General features: G+C 36.8%; 1 protein-coding gene across 4 annotated transcripts in view; it reads right to left on the bottom strand.

Annotated features, from left to right (window-relative positions):
- Positions 1 to 3,034: 3,034 nt before the first annotated feature.
- The window catches only part of OTOGL (otogelin like), a 172,440-nt gene continuing 157,748 nt past the window's right edge, over positions 3,035 to 17,726 (bottom strand). For all 4 annotated transcript variants that reach the window (XM_089309054.1, XM_089309056.1, XM_089309055.1 and 1 more), the window contains 7 exons: positions 15,019 to 15,082; positions 13,723 to 13,901; positions 13,147 to 13,251; positions 11,791 to 11,910; positions 9,380 to 9,425; positions 5,237 to 5,316; positions 3,035 to 4,599 (listed from right to left, as the gene is read on the bottom strand). In XM_089309054.1, coding sequence (XP_089165180.1) covers positions 4,399 to 4,599; positions 5,237 to 5,316; positions 9,380 to 9,425; positions 11,791 to 11,910; positions 13,147 to 13,251; positions 13,723 to 13,901; positions 15,019 to 15,082 — 795 coding nt within the window. In that variant the 3' untranslated portion in view covers positions 3,035 to 4,398. The remainder of the gene's footprint in view (positions 4,600 to 5,236; positions 5,317 to 9,379; positions 9,426 to 11,790; positions 11,911 to 13,146; positions 13,252 to 13,722; positions 13,902 to 15,018; positions 15,083 to 17,726) is intronic.

Below are 17,726 nucleotides of genomic sequence, written 5' to 3'. Positions count from 1 at the left end.
TAATTCTGTAATTAATACACAGCTATTCTTAAGTGTTAAAATTTAACTGAAATGTGATCCCTGTTAAATATGAGTGGGAATAAGAGAGGGAAGAGATGTACAATTTGGGACATGCTCAAGCTGACTTGCCCCAAATGGTAGAGTTAGAAACATACCAGGGGATTCCAATTCAATCCCATCAAGGTGGCATGTACCAATGCCATCTCACTATTCCAAGTGATCAATTTCAGTTCACAATTGATCATAATGAAAGGACTAAGAGTCAAAGGGAGCACATAAACAAATCTAGTACCTGCTAATACTAACCGATAGAATAAATAAAGGAGAGAGCGATCCAGCATGGGAAGCAAGATACACAGCAGACTCATAGAAAGGCAGATGTCCTAAATAGCACTCTGGCCTCAGAATCAGCCCTAAAGCCATTCGGATCTGGCTGAAAAGCCCATGAGAGTATTTCAGGCATGGAAAGCCAAGACACTCTGGCAAAAAAATAAAAAATAAAAAAACCTAAATGAAAGATCTCTGTGAGTGAGATCCCAGTGGAAAGAACAGGTCTTCAAAGAAGGAGGTACCTTTCTCTGAAGGGAGGAGAGAACTTCCACTTTGACTATGACCTTGTCTAAACAAGATAAGAGTCGGAGAACTCAAGGGGCTTCCATAGCCTTGGAAACTCATGACTGGTGCATAGGGAGATTACTGATGCCATAAACAGGAGTGTCAATTTGTAAAGTCAACAACAGGAGTCACTGTGCACTTACTCTTCATGTAGGATCTCTGTCCTTAATGTGCTGTACATTGAGATTTAATGCTATAACTAGTACTCAAACAGTATTTTTCACTTTATGTTTCTGTGTGGGTGCATTCTGTTGAAATCTTTACTTAATGTATGCTAAACTGATCTTCTGTATATATAGAAAATTGAAAATGAATCTTGATATGAATGGAAGGGGAGAGAGAGCGGGAAAGGGGAGGGTTGCGTGTGGGAGGGAAGTCATCGGGGGGGGGGGGGAGCCAATGTAGTCCATAAGCTCTACTTTGGAAATCTACATTCATTAAATAAAAGTTAAAAAAAATTACTTCATGGGGCCAGCACTGTGGCATAGTAGGCCAACCTTCCACCTGTGGGGTCAGCAGCCCACATGGGCACCGGTTCAAATCCTGGCTGTTCCACCTCTGATCCAGCTCTTGCTATGGCCTGGGAAAGTAGTGAAGATGGCCCAAGTCTCTTCAGCCCCTGCACCTGCATGGGAGACCCAGAAGAAGCCCTATATCTATGTATCCTATAGATATATAGGAAATATATAGGATATATATATAGATAAGCCATATATATACATATGTATATATAAAATCTATATTCATAGATGAATGTTACATAGGACTTGAGTGAGACTGAGGTCAGCAACAACTATATACCTGCTCTTAGAAATACAAACATCAGGGGGCTGGCATTGTGGTGTAGCAGGCGGAGCAATCATCTGGATTGCCAGCATCCCATGTGGGCACCTGTTCCAGTCCCAGCTGTTCCTTTTCTAACCTGGCTCCCTGCTAATGTGCTTGGAGAGCAGTGGAGGATGACCCAAGTGCTTGGGCCTTTGCACCCATGTGAGAGACCTGGATGAAACTCTTGGCTCCTGGCTTCTGCCTGGCCCAGCCCCAAACACTGTGGTCATTTGGGGAGAGCACCAGCAGATCGAGGATCTGTCTCTCTCTCTGTCTCTCCCTCTCTCTATAACTCTGCCTTTCAAATACATAAAAATAAATTTAAAAATTAAAAAACATTGTTCTCATAGATAATGTTAATGTGATCAGAAGAATATTTATTATAATAATGTTAATAGTTTGAGGACACTTGATTTTAAAATAGAAACAGCACCTGGGAATAAGTCACTTACTCAAGCATGAGCCCAGCCTATCAAGGCCCAGCACCTGCTTTTCAGTCCAGATTTGCTGTTCTCTCATTGATCTTTGACATCATTTGAGACCCACAATCACACTAAGAAATGCACTGTCTCTATTTGACTGAAGAGGGAACTCAGACACTTATATACTACAGTTAGCAAAGAATTTGGAGAGATCACAGGAGGTATTAATTGCAAATGTCAATAATCTACTATATTTAAAAAGTACAGCATTCCCTTGTAAAATTTTATTTCATTCTTCACTGGCAAAGCAGCAGCATTAACAGCATTAACATTCAAGTTAAATAGTGTGTAAATACATCTTAAAATCAGATGTCCATTATGTTCTACTTAATATGACTGGTTTAATTCTGTAATTAATACACAGTTATTCTTAAGTGTTAAAAATTAACTGAAATGTGATCCCTGTTAAACATAAGAGTGGGAATAAGAGAGGGAAGAGATGTATAATTTGGGACATGCTCAAGCTGACTTGCCCCAAATGATAGAGTTAAAAACATACCAGGGATTCCAATTCAATCCCATCAAGGTGGCATGTACCAATGCCATCTCACTAGTCCAAGTGATCAATTTCAGTTCACAATTGATCATAATGAAAGGACTAAGAGTCAAAGGGAGCACATAAACAAGTCTAGTACCTGCTAACACTAACCGATGGAATAAATAAAGGGGAGAGTGATCCAACATGGGAAGTGAGATACTCAGCAGACTCATAGAATGGCAGATGTCCTAAATAGCACTCTGGCCTCAGAATCAGCCCTAAAGCCATTCGGATCTGGCTGAAAAGCCCATGAGAGTATTTCAGGCATGGAAAGCCAAGACACTCTGGCAAAAGATCTCTGCGAGTGAGATCCCAGGGGAAAGAACAGGTCTTCAAAGAAGGAGGTACCTTTCTCTGAAGGGAGGAGAGAACTTCCACTTTGACTATGACCTTGTCTAAACAAGATAAGAGTCGGAGAACTCAGAGGGCTTCCATAGCCTTGGAAACTCATGACTGGTGCATAGGGAGATTACTGATGCCATAGACAGGAGTGTCAATTGGTAAAGTCAACAACAGGAGTCACTGTACACTTACTCCTCATGTAGGATCTCTGTCCTTAATGTGCTGTGTATTGAGATTTAATGCTATAACGAGTACTCAAACAATATATTTCACTTTGTGTTTCTATGGGGGTGCAAACTGTTGAAATCTTTACTTAATGTATACTAAACTGATCCTCTGTAAAAAAAAAAAAAAAAAATTCTCAACTCCCAACTTGACTCTCACTGGGATTAAACATGACAATAGGTCTGATCTGATTTCATCATCATTTAAAAAAAATCATCTATTATTTTTCACTTTATGTTTCTGTGTGGGAGCAAACTGTTGAAATCCTTACTTAATGTATACTAAGCTGATCTTCTGTATATTAAGATAATCGAAAATGAATCTTGATGTGAATGGAAGGGGAGAGGGAGTGGGAAAGGGGAGGGTAGTGGGTGGGAGGGACGGTATGTGGGGGAAGCCATTGTAATCCATAAATCGTACTTTGGAAATTTATATTCATTAAATAAAAGTTTAAAAAAAAATCAGATGTCCATTAGTCAGCAACTCACCGTTAAACAGTAACAACATCTTCAATGACAGTTAAAATAGTATAAAAAATAAAACCTCAAGATCTCCCTCCTTTAAATGGTAACTGAAGTTATATTTCCCCATCCTTGTTGTTGGAAAAAGTATTAATGTGTGAGTAGCATTTAAAAAACACATTGGACTTCAAATTGTTAAATCTATCAAATGCAAACTCTTTAAGATGAAAGATTCTGTGATACTTTACTGTGGATTAAAAAAAGGATAGGACTGAGTTTAAAAAAACTTGGAACTTAATCAAACTGAATTCACTGTATTATTACAATGAATTCATCAGTGTAAGTCACACAGTTTCTCTGGTTATCTGGCATATATGTAAGATGAAGGGAATCTGCAATAATATTGCCAATATCCATTCAGATTTTCAATAATCCAAACTCCTGTAATTCTACAATCTGTCTCTAAGCATTCTTTTTGGCTATCTCAATGCTAATTTTAACTAATTATATTTACCATACTAATTAGTAGAGAATAAATAATATCTTAACTTGGATAGTTATGGAAGACTTTGCAAATGAGATAACTATTGAATGAATGAAATTGAAGGAATTCTGAAAAATAACCTAACAGAATATTTCAGATCTGTGCCATGTTGCAATTAAATGTATAAAAGCAGTTTAGCTGAACAGCTGAGGATCAGTTGATTCTTTAAAATAGAGCAAAACAATAAAACTAATTTTGCCACTGAAGTTGTATTTGGTACCAACTGTTGAACAGTCATATCCCAACATCCTTCCTAATACATTGTAGTTAAACAATATTAATCTGCCAAGTGCCTAAATAGTGATGAAAGTGAATTATATTTGACATTATGCAGTCGTTTAGGGTCCTTGGAATGTAGGAGTGTTAATTCCACTGGCATGTACAGTCAATAGGTTCCTGGAGAGTGTACATAATCTCAGTGCCATTTCCTGAGCAATATAGAGGCACAGAAATGTTTCGCACTCCATTTTCACGACAACACTTGCAAAATCTGAGGTGACTTTCCATATTGATGTTATATATGGTAGCTGATGGGCATTTTCCATCACAAGAAGCAATATTGATCTGTAGGGAGAGACAAAGAAGAGAATGTCTTAAATTTTAAAAGCACCCTTTATGGTTGGATTCCGCAAGGCGTCTGAGGGAAGCAAGGCTTTTTCTTCCTCATCACTTCATGTTAGAAAGTTGTGGAAAGTAACAAATGGAAACTTAACTCCAGAGAGAAGTTCACTGGCAATGCCCAACCTAGCAATGCTGATACAACTTAAGGCTTGAAATGTGCACACATAGATAGATGGAATAAATGAACCATAACCTAAAGAAGCTGTTGTCCCCTGTGTTATTCCATGGCTCAAGTAGACTATGGAATTGAAAGGTCATATTAAAGGAGGCGAGTGAGAATTAGAACTATTTTTGCTCAGTAACATTACACAGTTAAGACAATATGTGTTCAAATATAATTTGATCCAATTTCCATCTCTCTGGATTGCAGTTTTCATTCAGAATTGGTTGTTGTACATGCTAAGAATAATTATACTTCTTCACAAATGGAATATTTTAAGACTGGAATGTAGGAATCACTTCAAAGTTAAATATTGTATTTGTTGACATTTTGTTGGCTTATAAAAGTGTTAGTACTGGAACACATATACTTCTGGAAAGATGCATGCTTTGATGTGACAAATGAAATTTTTCTACTTACAGAACTTTGGCTTACACAATCCTGTTTCCTTATGATTGATTTAATGATCACTTTCTGGCATATTTTTTCTTCTCGTTTGCCTGATAAAATATAGAATATTTACTCATCAAAAGGCCTAATTTAAATTGTTAGTTAATTCAAATACATGAATGTGTTTAAATTTTACAACTGATATAGTTATATAAAATTCAGTATTAAAAGATTTTTCAAATTTCAGTCATATATTTTACATATAATATTTACTTGTACTTTCAAAATAGGCTCTATTTCCTAGCATTATACTTATTTGTTCTTACTTTTTATATTTTGTCTTACAATATTATCATAATCACATAAAAAAATCTCCACACCTATATTGTGACATCAATTTGTGTATGGTATATATACATGTGTAAAACAATTTTTGGACTGAGTCACAATAGATGTAACTAAATATATATATAATGAATATATAAAAATACATACATATCAATTTGAAATGAAAACTGATATCAAAAACTGTATTATCTTATTGGATATTGATCTAAATTAGTACAAAAATGTAACTGAATTGCTTACCAACCATATTCAACTGTACAGGTGAAATAGATTTGATTTGATAGCTCTGACATAATCTTTTATAAAAATTAAAAATAAGAACACTTTGCATTCAGCAGTGACATATTAATATGTGTCTTTGTGACAAATTTCCACTTAGTAATTGCACTCCAGAATATACTGAGCCCATTTGCTGTTGTGTGATAACAGTTGTAACTCCTGAATTAGAATGCGAAAGATCAAGTATTTAACCTCACTTTGTATTAATTTTCTTTGTCACTTTAGGAAAATCACAAAATTATTCTCATGAAGTTTCCTTTTTTGCAAATAAGTAGATTATATCACCAATTTTTAAGTGAGTTTAGCCATAAAATCCTTGGTTAAAATAAATGCATATACAAAATCCTAACATGTAAAGTAACTAAAAGTTATGCTACTCTGGTTGAAGGTGGGATGGGTAGCTTAGATTGTCTAAACTTAAATTTTGTCAAGGTCACCCATAACCTCCAAACTGCTGAATTCAAAGGCCATCCCAGGTCTCATCCTAGGGTACCTCACGACAGCATTTGCTCCAGTCTATCACTCTGTCTATTTTAAAACTTATTTCACCTCCTCGGTCTCCTCTGCTGCTTCATTCTTTCTTTCCCATTCAATCATAGCTTAGCTCAAAACAGTGTTCTTGGTGGAGTTCAGGCTGTTTTGTGCCTCTATGGTGCTTCCAACAATTAGCCTGTCTTCTCTCATAAAAGTTTAAGGAAAAGGAATAGTCAAAAAGGAAATTATCTTTACCACCATCGGCACCTCATGCTATTCTACCACTTTCCTCTCTTCACTCCATGTGCTACTGGGGCATGTTGCTATTTCCTCCACTTTCAACACTCTCCACTACTCCAGTGGCTCCCCAGGCTCTTCTCAAATGACACCTCATCATGGACATGTTACCTAGTCCCCCACCTAAATTAACCACCCAGCTCCTCTTGCTTTCATTTGGTACTATTTTTCTTCACAGGGTTCACCACTATCTGACGTTGCTAGTATGCATTTATGTGGCTATTGTTTCTTCTTCCACTTGATAATAAGCACTGTATCATGCAGATATTATCCCCCCCCTTTTTAGCTTTTATCTTTCTTCTTTTTAGAAATTGATTTAAGCTATACAAGTTTCATGTATTTCACAGACACAGATTTAGGAACATGGTGATACTTCCCAGACACTCTTATACTCCCAGTGCCTAAAAGGGTGTCTGTATATATATGCACCCAATAAAAACCTGCTTGATAAGCCACTGGTACAATGAATAAAACTGAGACAGCATCAATTCATTGTTAGTTAGCTGTATTTGTTTGTGCCAAGAGGCACTTCCTTCTCATTCCTGAGAGACTTTGCTACAATATGTTTGGTTTAGCACAACACAACCATCACAATCTCCCCAACATAGCATGGTCTCCCAAAAGAAAGACCACAGTCACGGGTTTTCCAACAATAGATCTGTGTCTATGAACTATTGGTAATCTCTTCTCTTCATACGACTACTAATCATGATAACAAAACAGAAACTATCCTGGACCTTACACATCAGATGAGAGGAATCAAAATGGCTTATTGTTATTCTTCCACATGAAAAAGCATGGCAGAGATAAAAGAGATTGGACACAGACGTTGTACAGTCATCCATTACTGACTAGTGAGATTAACTTCCTCAATCTTCATTTTCTCATCTATGGCAAAAACCATGTCTACTTCCTAGAACTGTTTGGGGGATTACCTGTGGCCTGACTACGATAGTACTAAAAGAGCATCACTGTGTGGCAGGAGGTAAGTGATAGTTCATATAATCAGAGGTCCAATAATTAAAAATGCATATGGAGTATTATACTAACCACAAAGTACCAGCAATATAATTGTAATGGCCTGAATTATGTCTTCCAAAATTCCTATAGGTCCTAGAAGGTGACATTATTTGGACACAGGTTTGTACAGGGGAAACCAAGTGAAACTGAGATCTGTAGAGAGGCCATAATCCAACATGACTGGTGTCCTTATAAAAAGGGGAAATGTAGACAGAAACACGTATAAAGGGATAGATAACATGCAAACTTGAAGAGGGCCACCTACAAGCTACAGAGAAAGACCTTTTCCTCACTGCCCTCAGAAGGAACTAATCCTGCCCTAAAGCTTGTTTTTGGACTCCTAGCCTGCAGAACTGTAACACAATGAGCTTCTGGTATTTAAAAAACTCATTTGGTAGTCCCTTGTTCAAACAACCCAGCAAGCCAATGCAATTACAAATTAGTCATCAGGCCACCATCCATTGGGCCTTTTGCGCTTGTTGTAGGTATGTGAGTGTTGTATTTGGCTTTTCACACATCAAATTAACAGAAACTCAGACTTGTGATCAGCAGAGCTTATCTCTGCCCTCTCCTAAAATTTATTCTGGGTATGTTCTAGAATACCATGGATAGGTAAGAGGCAGGTTTTGAAATTATGCAAGACCACTTACAAGTGGTATAACTTGGATCTGTTACTTAACTTCTCTACACTGAAAATTAGGATATTTTTCAGAACCTACTTCACTGGACTTTTGTGAGGAATAAATAATATGTAGAAAATTAAGGAGATTTTCTGATCTATAAGCTTTTATTATGTTCAATTGTGTATTAACATGTTGTGTCTATATTTAATAAATTTTTAAATATGCTATTCAATATGACTTACAGCTCTAAGTAAATAAGACTACTCTTACAGATTTATTTGATTTACCCTAGTATCAAAGAAGTTTTAAAATCTCATTTGAGAAGTATATTTTGTATCTAAACTTATACCACGGCATTATTAACCTAAACTGTGTTATACTTCTTTTCCTGAAAGTTCACTAAATAAATTTTAAATTACTGTTGATGACAATTTTCCTAAAATTTCTTTTTTATAGTGACATAACTTCATAAACACTTTAAAAAGAAAAATGGTTACATGAATATCCCTCTATTCTGCTTCAGTCCTTAAAATCATCCTTAATCACTATGAAATGAACCTTTTAATTTATGCTAGTACAAAGAATATTATCATATGAATGTAATTATCAGAACTTTAATTGTCAGGATAATTATGAGAACCATCATATACTGGATTTAAATATAATCCACTAAAACAGTATTTTCTAAATGTTTAGCGCAGAAGCATAGGCTTGTTAAATTGAATGGAAAATACTGCATTTTCTAGGTCCTTATTGGAGTCATCATGCCATTTCAAGACACTTAACTTTATGTGCTTTAGCATGTCCTAAACAATGTTGACCATAGGGCACTTCTAAACTTAAAACACATTAAAATCTCATCAAATATCTTTTGAGAGATACCATAATAAGGAAATTTCCAATATTTAAGTTAAAATTGATCTGAATTAAAAGCACTTTACTCACACTCCAGAAGATAAAGTTAAAGTATGAAGTTATCAACTACATAACACAAAAAGATTCAAAAATGCATTTATAAAATTTGTTTACATCCATGCATCACAGGAATTGACTTTTAGAAGGAAAACTGTAATCACCATGAGGAATTAAGTCTAATCTATCAAGTTAATGCATGTAATGTGTTCTCACTTACAGATCTTGCAACAGCCTTTGTTATAAAGCTTTACAATTCCTTCATTCTAGAAAGAGAGGAGAGGAAAGTTTTAAAAATACATGTTAATCCATTTCCTCTTGGACTACAAATAGAAAACTAACCTTCCTCATATTTTTATCAGATATCACAAAGTCTTTGTAGGAAACTGACTGGATTTATTTCTAATAAATATTTGTTTTAAAATTAAAAATAAGTACTTAAAATTACATTATTTCTATATCAACAATATGAAAAATTATGAAAAGATTACTCAACCTAAAAGAACACATTTAAAATACCATGAAATATTTTCCCCAAAACAAAATACTAACAATTATTCTAAATAGACACTATTATATTATTTTTTCTATGATTTGAAATGATCTAAAATACCCTATTTAGGTTGAGATTCTCAACATAATGTAATGTCAAAAGGCCATGTCTTTTGCTTTAATATTTTATTAATGAAAACATCCCTGGAGGCCGGTGCCATGGCGCACTAGGTTAATCCTCTGCCTGCAGCGCCGGCATCCCATGTGGGCGCCTAGTTCTAGTCCCAGTTGTTCCTCTTCCAGTCCAGCTCTCTGCTGTGGCCTGGGATGGCAGTGGAGGATGGCCCAAGTGCTTGGGCCCCTGTACCCGCATGGGAGACCAGGAAGAAGCTCCTGGCTCCTGGCTTTGGATTGGCTCAGTGCCAGCCGTAGCGGCCATTTGTGGGGTGAACCAACGGAAGGAAGACCTTTCTCTCTGTCTCGCTCACTGTCTTTAAACTCTACCTGTCAAATAAATTTTAAAAAAAATTCCTGAACTCAAGATGGTTCTGGTCTAAGGCTAAATTAATACAATTTTATTGAATAGCTTTTGAAATTCTTTTTTCCTTTATTTTATTTATTTGAAAGGCAGAGTTAGAGAGAGAGAGGGAGAAAAGCAGGGAGGGAGGCAGGGAGGGAGGAGAAAGAGAGAGAGAGAAAAAAAATATTTTCTGTCTACTGGTTCACTTCCCAAATGTCTGGAGTGGCTAGGGGCTGGACCAGGCCAAAGTCAAGAGCCAGGAGCTTCATCCTGGTCTCCCACGTGGGTGCAGGAGCCCAAGTGCTTAGGCCATCTTCTGCTGCTTTTCCAGGTACATTAGAGGGAGTTGGATAGGAAGTAGAGCAGCTGGGAATTGAATGGGTACCCATATGAGATGCTGGCATAGCAGGCAGCAGCTTTACCTACTATGCTATAACACCAGCCCCAGGCTTTTGAAATGCTTAAGATAACCGCTAATTGCTTTTAGTAATTTGTTAGTTATAATTCAAATAAAAGAATAATTTACTCCATAAAGCTGAGTCTTTTTTTTTTTTTTTTTTTTTTTTTTTACAGGCAGACTGGACAGTGAGAGAGAGAGACAGAGAGAAAGGTCTTCCTTTTTCCTTTAGTTCACCCCCCCCCCCAAATGGCCACTGCGGCTGGCGCACCGTGCTGATCTGAAGCCAGGAGCCAGGAGCCTTCTCCTGGTCTCCCACGTGGGTGCAGGGCCCAAGGACCTGGGCCAACCTCCACTGCACTCCCGGGCCAGAGCTGGACTGGAAGAGGAACAACCAGGACAGAATCCGGCGCCCCGACCAGGAATAGAACCCAGGGTGCCAGCGCTGCAGGCAGAGGATTAGCCGTGGCGCCGGCTAAAGCTGAGTCTTTGAAATAATTTGATGCCTACATTTCCTACCAGAGTTGAAATTCTATGACTTTACTACATGTTATAACTATATAGATAGCCATCATCATTAAAAGGGCACATCTTGAAAACAAATGAATGAACTATGCTCTCTACACAACTGAATAAAACTCACTGTCCATTAGATTATTATTGCCTAAATAATTAAAATATGAAGAATCTTAGAAATAAAAATTACATCACCATAAAAAATCTACCAGTAGATTCTTTCCTGAGAGTAGGAACTTAGTTGACCAAAACTAAAGGACTGGTAATGCTGTAGACTTGTGCTGAGTTCCCCAGTGGCCTGTCTCAGAGAAGCCATAGCAAATGCTACTATGCTGGCATGCATTAAAAGGTGAATGACATCATAAATATGGCTACTGGTCTAAGAAAGAAAACTGGCCAAACTCTGCTTAACTTATTAATCCGTATAAAGAGGGGGAGGGCTAGGTCTACTGACCAAATGATTTTTCAATAATCTTTGGATCTTTATATAAAAACCCAGATAGAGCAAAGTATCTGTTTAGAGAGAGTCAAATGTGGAACACATGTATAACTCAAAATAACAAACTGAGGATTTATAATAGAGCTTTTAATTACACATGCAAATGAAACATTCACCTAATAAATAAATGACCTTGGAAAACATATTTATGTGTATTTCCTAAATTATATTTAAGTTGCATGTTTTTAGGTATAACCAAGTACAAACCATTTTGCATTCAGTCTCATTAAAAGGGGGGCAGACCATACTGTAGTTCAGAATCATTGCCCCTTCACCAGTCTTAACACATTCATATGTGGTACAATTATAGTGCCAGGTACTCCCTTCCTAAAAATAAAAGAGAAAGGTTACTGTTTCTGCATATCAAAATTGGTTGTATTTCTTAAGTGGAATATTTTCTGTCCTATCTAAGAAATCAAAAGTCAAATCAAGATGCATAGAGCTCATTTTAATATAAAATGTTCCAATTAAAATTATTCCCAAATTTATCTAAAATGATTAAAAATGCATATAGATGTATTGCGTGTTCTTATATGTTAGGTTTCACACTAGAACTGAGATGTTGATGTGAAATAAAGCAACAGAGATGAAAGAAGAAGATAGGAATCTGTTTCCACTTACAAAATTGGTTATGTAATTTGGCCATATGTCAAAGGTCTTGTTCCAATATTTCCTCACTAATTATAAATAACAAATCATCTTACTGATGGACATCCTCTATTGAGATTTTTTATTCTTCCCTGTATTACCTTATCATCAGAAAAATTTTTTACAATATTTGGATGGTGGTCTTACTGACTTATGGTTCTAATTTTGTATATCTTGTAGCTATTTTAAGATCTGTTACTATTCTTTCTTAAAATGTTTAAATATAATAACTGATTTCTTCCTGATTTCAGAATTCCTATTTAAAAATAAAGCCAGCTGAAGTAATTATTACATAATTATTGGGCAGAGATTGTTGATATATATTTTTGTCTTATAATCCATATTTTGAAATAACTCTGGTTTGAAGAGTCTTTGCAGTCAAGTGAAGAATCTCATGAACCTGACTATATTGTTTTTCTTAGACTCTATCTTAATTTATGAACAGTATTGGTTATGCTATGAACCTCAGTTGAAAAAGATTTATATATCCAGTTGTAAAAGAAGGTAAAATGCCCAAATCAGAAAATATAGTATGGCAATATCTAATTTATCTGAAAGAAAAATTAGCTCTTTCTTTGAAAAATTAATTGCTATTTTCCTGTGAAATGACTAGAAATCAGAATTTCCCAAAGCTATTCTTCATATTTGGGGAAAAGGGTAAAGGTATGATAATCATAAAAAAGAAGGTAAACATATTTCTTTACTATAGAAAGTAACAGATAATTTAAAATGTAATAAATGCAACTCTCTCATATATGGAAAATGTATTGTATCTGAGCATGTTTATTGTATGTAAGGAAGGTATGTGTGTGCATGATACATTTTCCAAACTTATTGACTCAAGAGTCTTTTTCGGAAAGTATCACAGAGAGCTACCCTCCAAGGACCACATTTTGAGGAATAAAAGTTTAATACCTCATATATAACTGATGTTCCATTTTCCATTTGAAATTTGCAGGATACATTTTTGCAGGTACCACAACAATCATAATCACTTGTGGATGGGGTATATACCTGGTGCTGCATTTAATGAAAATACATGGAATTAGCCACAGAATATTACCAATATATTTAGTGAATTCGTTCTGGAGGTGCTTCCCACCATAACTATACACCTCTCTGAATAGCTGTGTGCATTTCTAAGGTTGAATTCGAGGAGCTTCCAATAATAATCGACTTTATATAGCTTTGCTGGAAGTAAAGAAGCTGTTAACCTTTGTATCTTAGAGCCAAGATTCATCAAGCAAATGTAACAACCCCAGGGCAATCAGGTTGGCAAGCTGCAGATAATAAAACTCTTAAAGCTCAAGGTCACACACAGTGAAGTATAAGCATGCTGTACATAGATAGATTACAAAATAATAGACTACTGGAAACTATTTAAGTATATGTTTTTAATTCATTGAGTATTTACTACTTCATTTTTTATAGCTGCCATTTTTTTAGTTTCATTAATTCTCAGCAAAATGACTTATAACATCTTATACTTACAACATCACATTCTTTTGAACAATTCACCATTGTAAAATTCAAAGTGTGAAAGCCTGTAAGGTTATCTTTTTCTTCCAGACACTCTATTGTATAACAGAAGTCTCCTTCCAAATACTTTATCATAGATTGTCCAGGATTTAACACCGATACGTCTTGAAACACACACACATCATCCTTTTCTAAGAAAAGAAGTAAGCAAGAAAATAGTCAATGAGAAAATATGATACTGATATTTTGATCAATGGATCTTATATTTAAGTTTATATTGTCACTGTGATGTGCCAAGTTTTCAAAACCAATGAGGATCATCACCTTAATATATCAGTAGTAACCCAAGAGTTTACTTAACAATGACTGTAACACATTTATTCCTTAGCAAATCGATCTATAATCTGACCTTCCACCAAAAAAAAAAAAAAATCTGTAATCTGACCTTCCACCAAAAGTTATATTTGGAAGCAGGTTCCAGATGACGAGATCTCAAGCAAGGGCAATCTACCTGCTGCTCCCTCTTCAAGAGGAAACACATAGCCACCGTTAGGGGTGGAAGTGGGTGGAAGCAAAGACTAATTCTATAGTCCAAGGCCTCTTCGTGAAAAGACTGGGTGACATTTTATGGTTTTTAATGATTGTCTTGAGGGAAATGTTTCAGTTTTCGGTGTTGTAAAATCAACTTTCATGTGAGTCATATTTCACGAGAGGGGTAGCAGGCCTCAGGGCTGGCCTGTTTCCACACAGGAAGTCAGAATAGCTGGGCAGTGACGAAGAACTCAGCGCGGAAGCTCCTGTGCATCCCCAACACTGAACTTCACCTTCTTTCCTTTAAAAATACACAAACTTCAATCTGTTTGAACAGAAATTCTATTTTCTACTAGCCTACTAATACTTAAGATGAAGATGTGTAACTTTGCAGAAAAATAAAATTAATTCTTTATTATATTAACACAAATCATAACAAAACAACAGGCAAAAATATGCTCACGCTTTCAGGCATAATGTTTTTTTTAAATTAAATACAGATATGTTAAAACAGTCAGTATTATCTTTAAAAAAATCTGTGAATCCACTTAAAAAATATTTTTTTGACCAATTATCAAATTTCATAGAACAGTTGAAGATATCACAAAATGGCAAATTGAAAAATAATTGTTATTTTTTAAACACAAATACTGCTGAATGGCTTAATATGTATAATATATATCTCGAATAAAATAATTTTACATTTATTAATAATGAATAATATATACTAATAATATTATTTATCATTTAAAAGTTACAAAACAAACACATAGTTACCACAGAGATACTGTACACATCCACAGTCACTCTGAAAGGTATGGTCTATTGCAGTAAATTCTCCCTATTAGAAAGATATTGTTATTATTATTATATAACTAGTGATAGAGCTTATTCTAATTGTAAAAAAATGCACTTTATAACATCTAATAAGTTCCTTGCCACACAGGTAGACATAGCAAGTGCTTACTAAATATTTCCTGGTGAATAAGTTTGTATTAACCCTGTTGTCATTTAATCAGTAGTCTGCAGAAAACATTCAAATAAATAATGTGGCCACACATCACTCAATTCCTCTACATTTCAACTTCGTTAACTATTAAGTGAGAGAAGGTGCAGAAGGTGATTGCCAGGTCATCCTAACGTAAAAATCATACTGTCTGGACTCTGAGCTCCTAGCAGGCAATTGGAGATAAGAAAACACTTGCTGATCCTGCAAACTTTGCTTGGGAGAAGTGTTCTTGCTCTGCTCTACAGAGGTGGTCCAGGGCTCCGATGTCTGCACCCAAACCAGGGTGCCATCACAGTGCCAGAGCAGAAGGATTTGGCACGGGGGTCAGCAGCAAAGACTCTAGAACAGGGCTGCTTTTGTGTCAGTTCTGGCTCTGCCATTTATTGGTTGTGTGAACTAACGCTTATTACTTAACCAGTTTGTGCCTCACTTCCCTCATGTATAAAGAGGATAATGACATCGCCTTCCCCTTAGGATTGTTGAGAGAAATAAATGGGTCAACAGAAGTAAAGAGCTGACACAGAGAAAGTGCTGGATAAATGAAACCAAGCTTCCAGCCCCTTAATGTCTTTGATGTAGACTTCATCAGACTCCAGTCTCCCTCCCTCGATGTGCAGGTCCTCTTATCTTCTCACCACAAGTCACCCCTTACTAAAGATTAACTCACAAAGTCAAGGGGGTGATACTGAGGTCCTGCTCACCTTAGAACACCCCAGGTCACAAGATTCAGAATTCACCTCTATAGTTAACATCATCAATTCTAGACTCCATTTCGAGTCACTTCGTAGGAACTCTAGGCCTACAAAGGAATAACCGTCCTAGACCTCAGTGGGACTGGAGCTCACTTTGCCATCACGGAATTTTCAGAACATGCCTCCTATTTCTGACCAGACAAGAGAAGGGCAGCAGCACTGTGGACCAGCAGGAGACCTGAACATGAGCTGGACACATACTGCTCAACTGCAGTTTTAATCTGTGATTGACAACCCTTAAACCTTTGGGGAGTTCAGGGATTGAGCAATAGCTGCCTAACTCCTTGCTTTGTACATTGCAAAACAAACTACTTTCTTCCACCCCTCTGGGGTCAGTGATTGGCTTGCCTTGTGTTGGGCAGGCATGGGGTTCTATAATATCACCATAATCTGTTAATAAACTGTTGTCATGGTGATGCCCAAATTTAGCCCCTGGAATGGTATAGAATCCTCATGTGAGTGCAAGATCAAGGTTAAAGTTGCCAGAACTTTACTTTAAACAACTGTTCCTGAGTACATTTAATTTTCTTTTGATATCAGTAATATAATGAATTTGATTATTTTTTTAAAGATTTATTTATTTATTTGAAAGGCAGAGTTACACAGAGAGAGGAGGGACAGAGAGAGAGAGAGAGAGAGAGAGAGAGAGGTCTTCTGTCTGATGGTTCACTCCCAAACTGGCCGCAACGTCCAGCGCTGCGCCGATCTGAAGCCAGGAGCCAGGAGCTTCCTCTGGGTCTCCCATGCAGGTGCAGGGGCCCAAGAACTTGGGCCATCTTCTACTGCTTTCCCAGGCCACAGCAGAGAGCTGGATAGGAAGTGGAGCAGCTGGGTCTTGAACCGGCGCCCATATGGGATGCCGGCACTTCAGGCCAGGGCATTAACCTGCTGCGCCACAGCGTCAGCCCCAGAATTTGATTATTGATACAAAGAAATGCTTCAAATAAATTCAAGGTAACATATAAGAGGTGCTTTTTCTGTAAAGTAATAATATCTGTTTTCTTAGTGCCTTATAAGCTGTAGCTTCATAAAGACAACTCATATGATGTTCTATGTCTTTGGTCAATTCCAACTGAACTGGAAATCAAATGTTCAAATAATGGAGTAAAAAAAACAATAATAAATCATATTTTCCAAGTGCTACTTCAAAGATGGATTATTATTAGGTTTTTATCAACTCTTTTAGGTCACTTACTCAATGATTTTGTAACGGTAATGATTTTGTATATTTTATTTATTTACTTATTTATTTGATAGGCAGAGTTAGACAGAGAGAGAGAGAAAGGTCTTCCTTCCATTGGTTCACCCCCAAAATGGCCGCTACAGCCGGCTTGCTGCACTGGTCCAAAGCCAGGAGACAGGTGCTTCCTCCTGCAGGTGCAGGGCCCAAGCACTTGGGCCATCCTCCACTGCCTCCCTGGGCCACAGCAGAGGGCTGGACTGGAAGAGGAGCAACCGGGACAGAATCCGGCGCCCCAACCGGGACTAGAACCTGGGGTGCCGGCGCCGCAGGCGGAGGATTAGCCTAGTGAGCCATGTGCCGGCCAATGGTAATGATTTTGTAACCACAATGCTCCCCTTTCCTCTCATCTTTAGACTTAAATATTCTATTTTCCCCTTACAGATTGAGGTTTTTCCACATATTTAGTTACCCTTTTAATCTCCTGAATGCCCAATTTCATCTAGAAGAATTATTTCCTTGATTATTCTACAATACTTAGTAA

Source organism: Oryctolagus cuniculus, chromosome 11 (genome assembly GCF_051225735.1).
Source record: "Oryctolagus cuniculus isolate XC-2025 breed Fujian yellow rabbit chromosome 11, ASM5122573v1, whole genome shotgun sequence".
Lineage (NCBI taxonomy): Eukaryota > Metazoa > Chordata > Mammalia > Lagomorpha > Leporidae > Oryctolagus > Oryctolagus cuniculus.
Note: the sequence above shows the minus strand (reverse complement) of the source record. Positions and strands in the feature narration are given on the sequence as shown.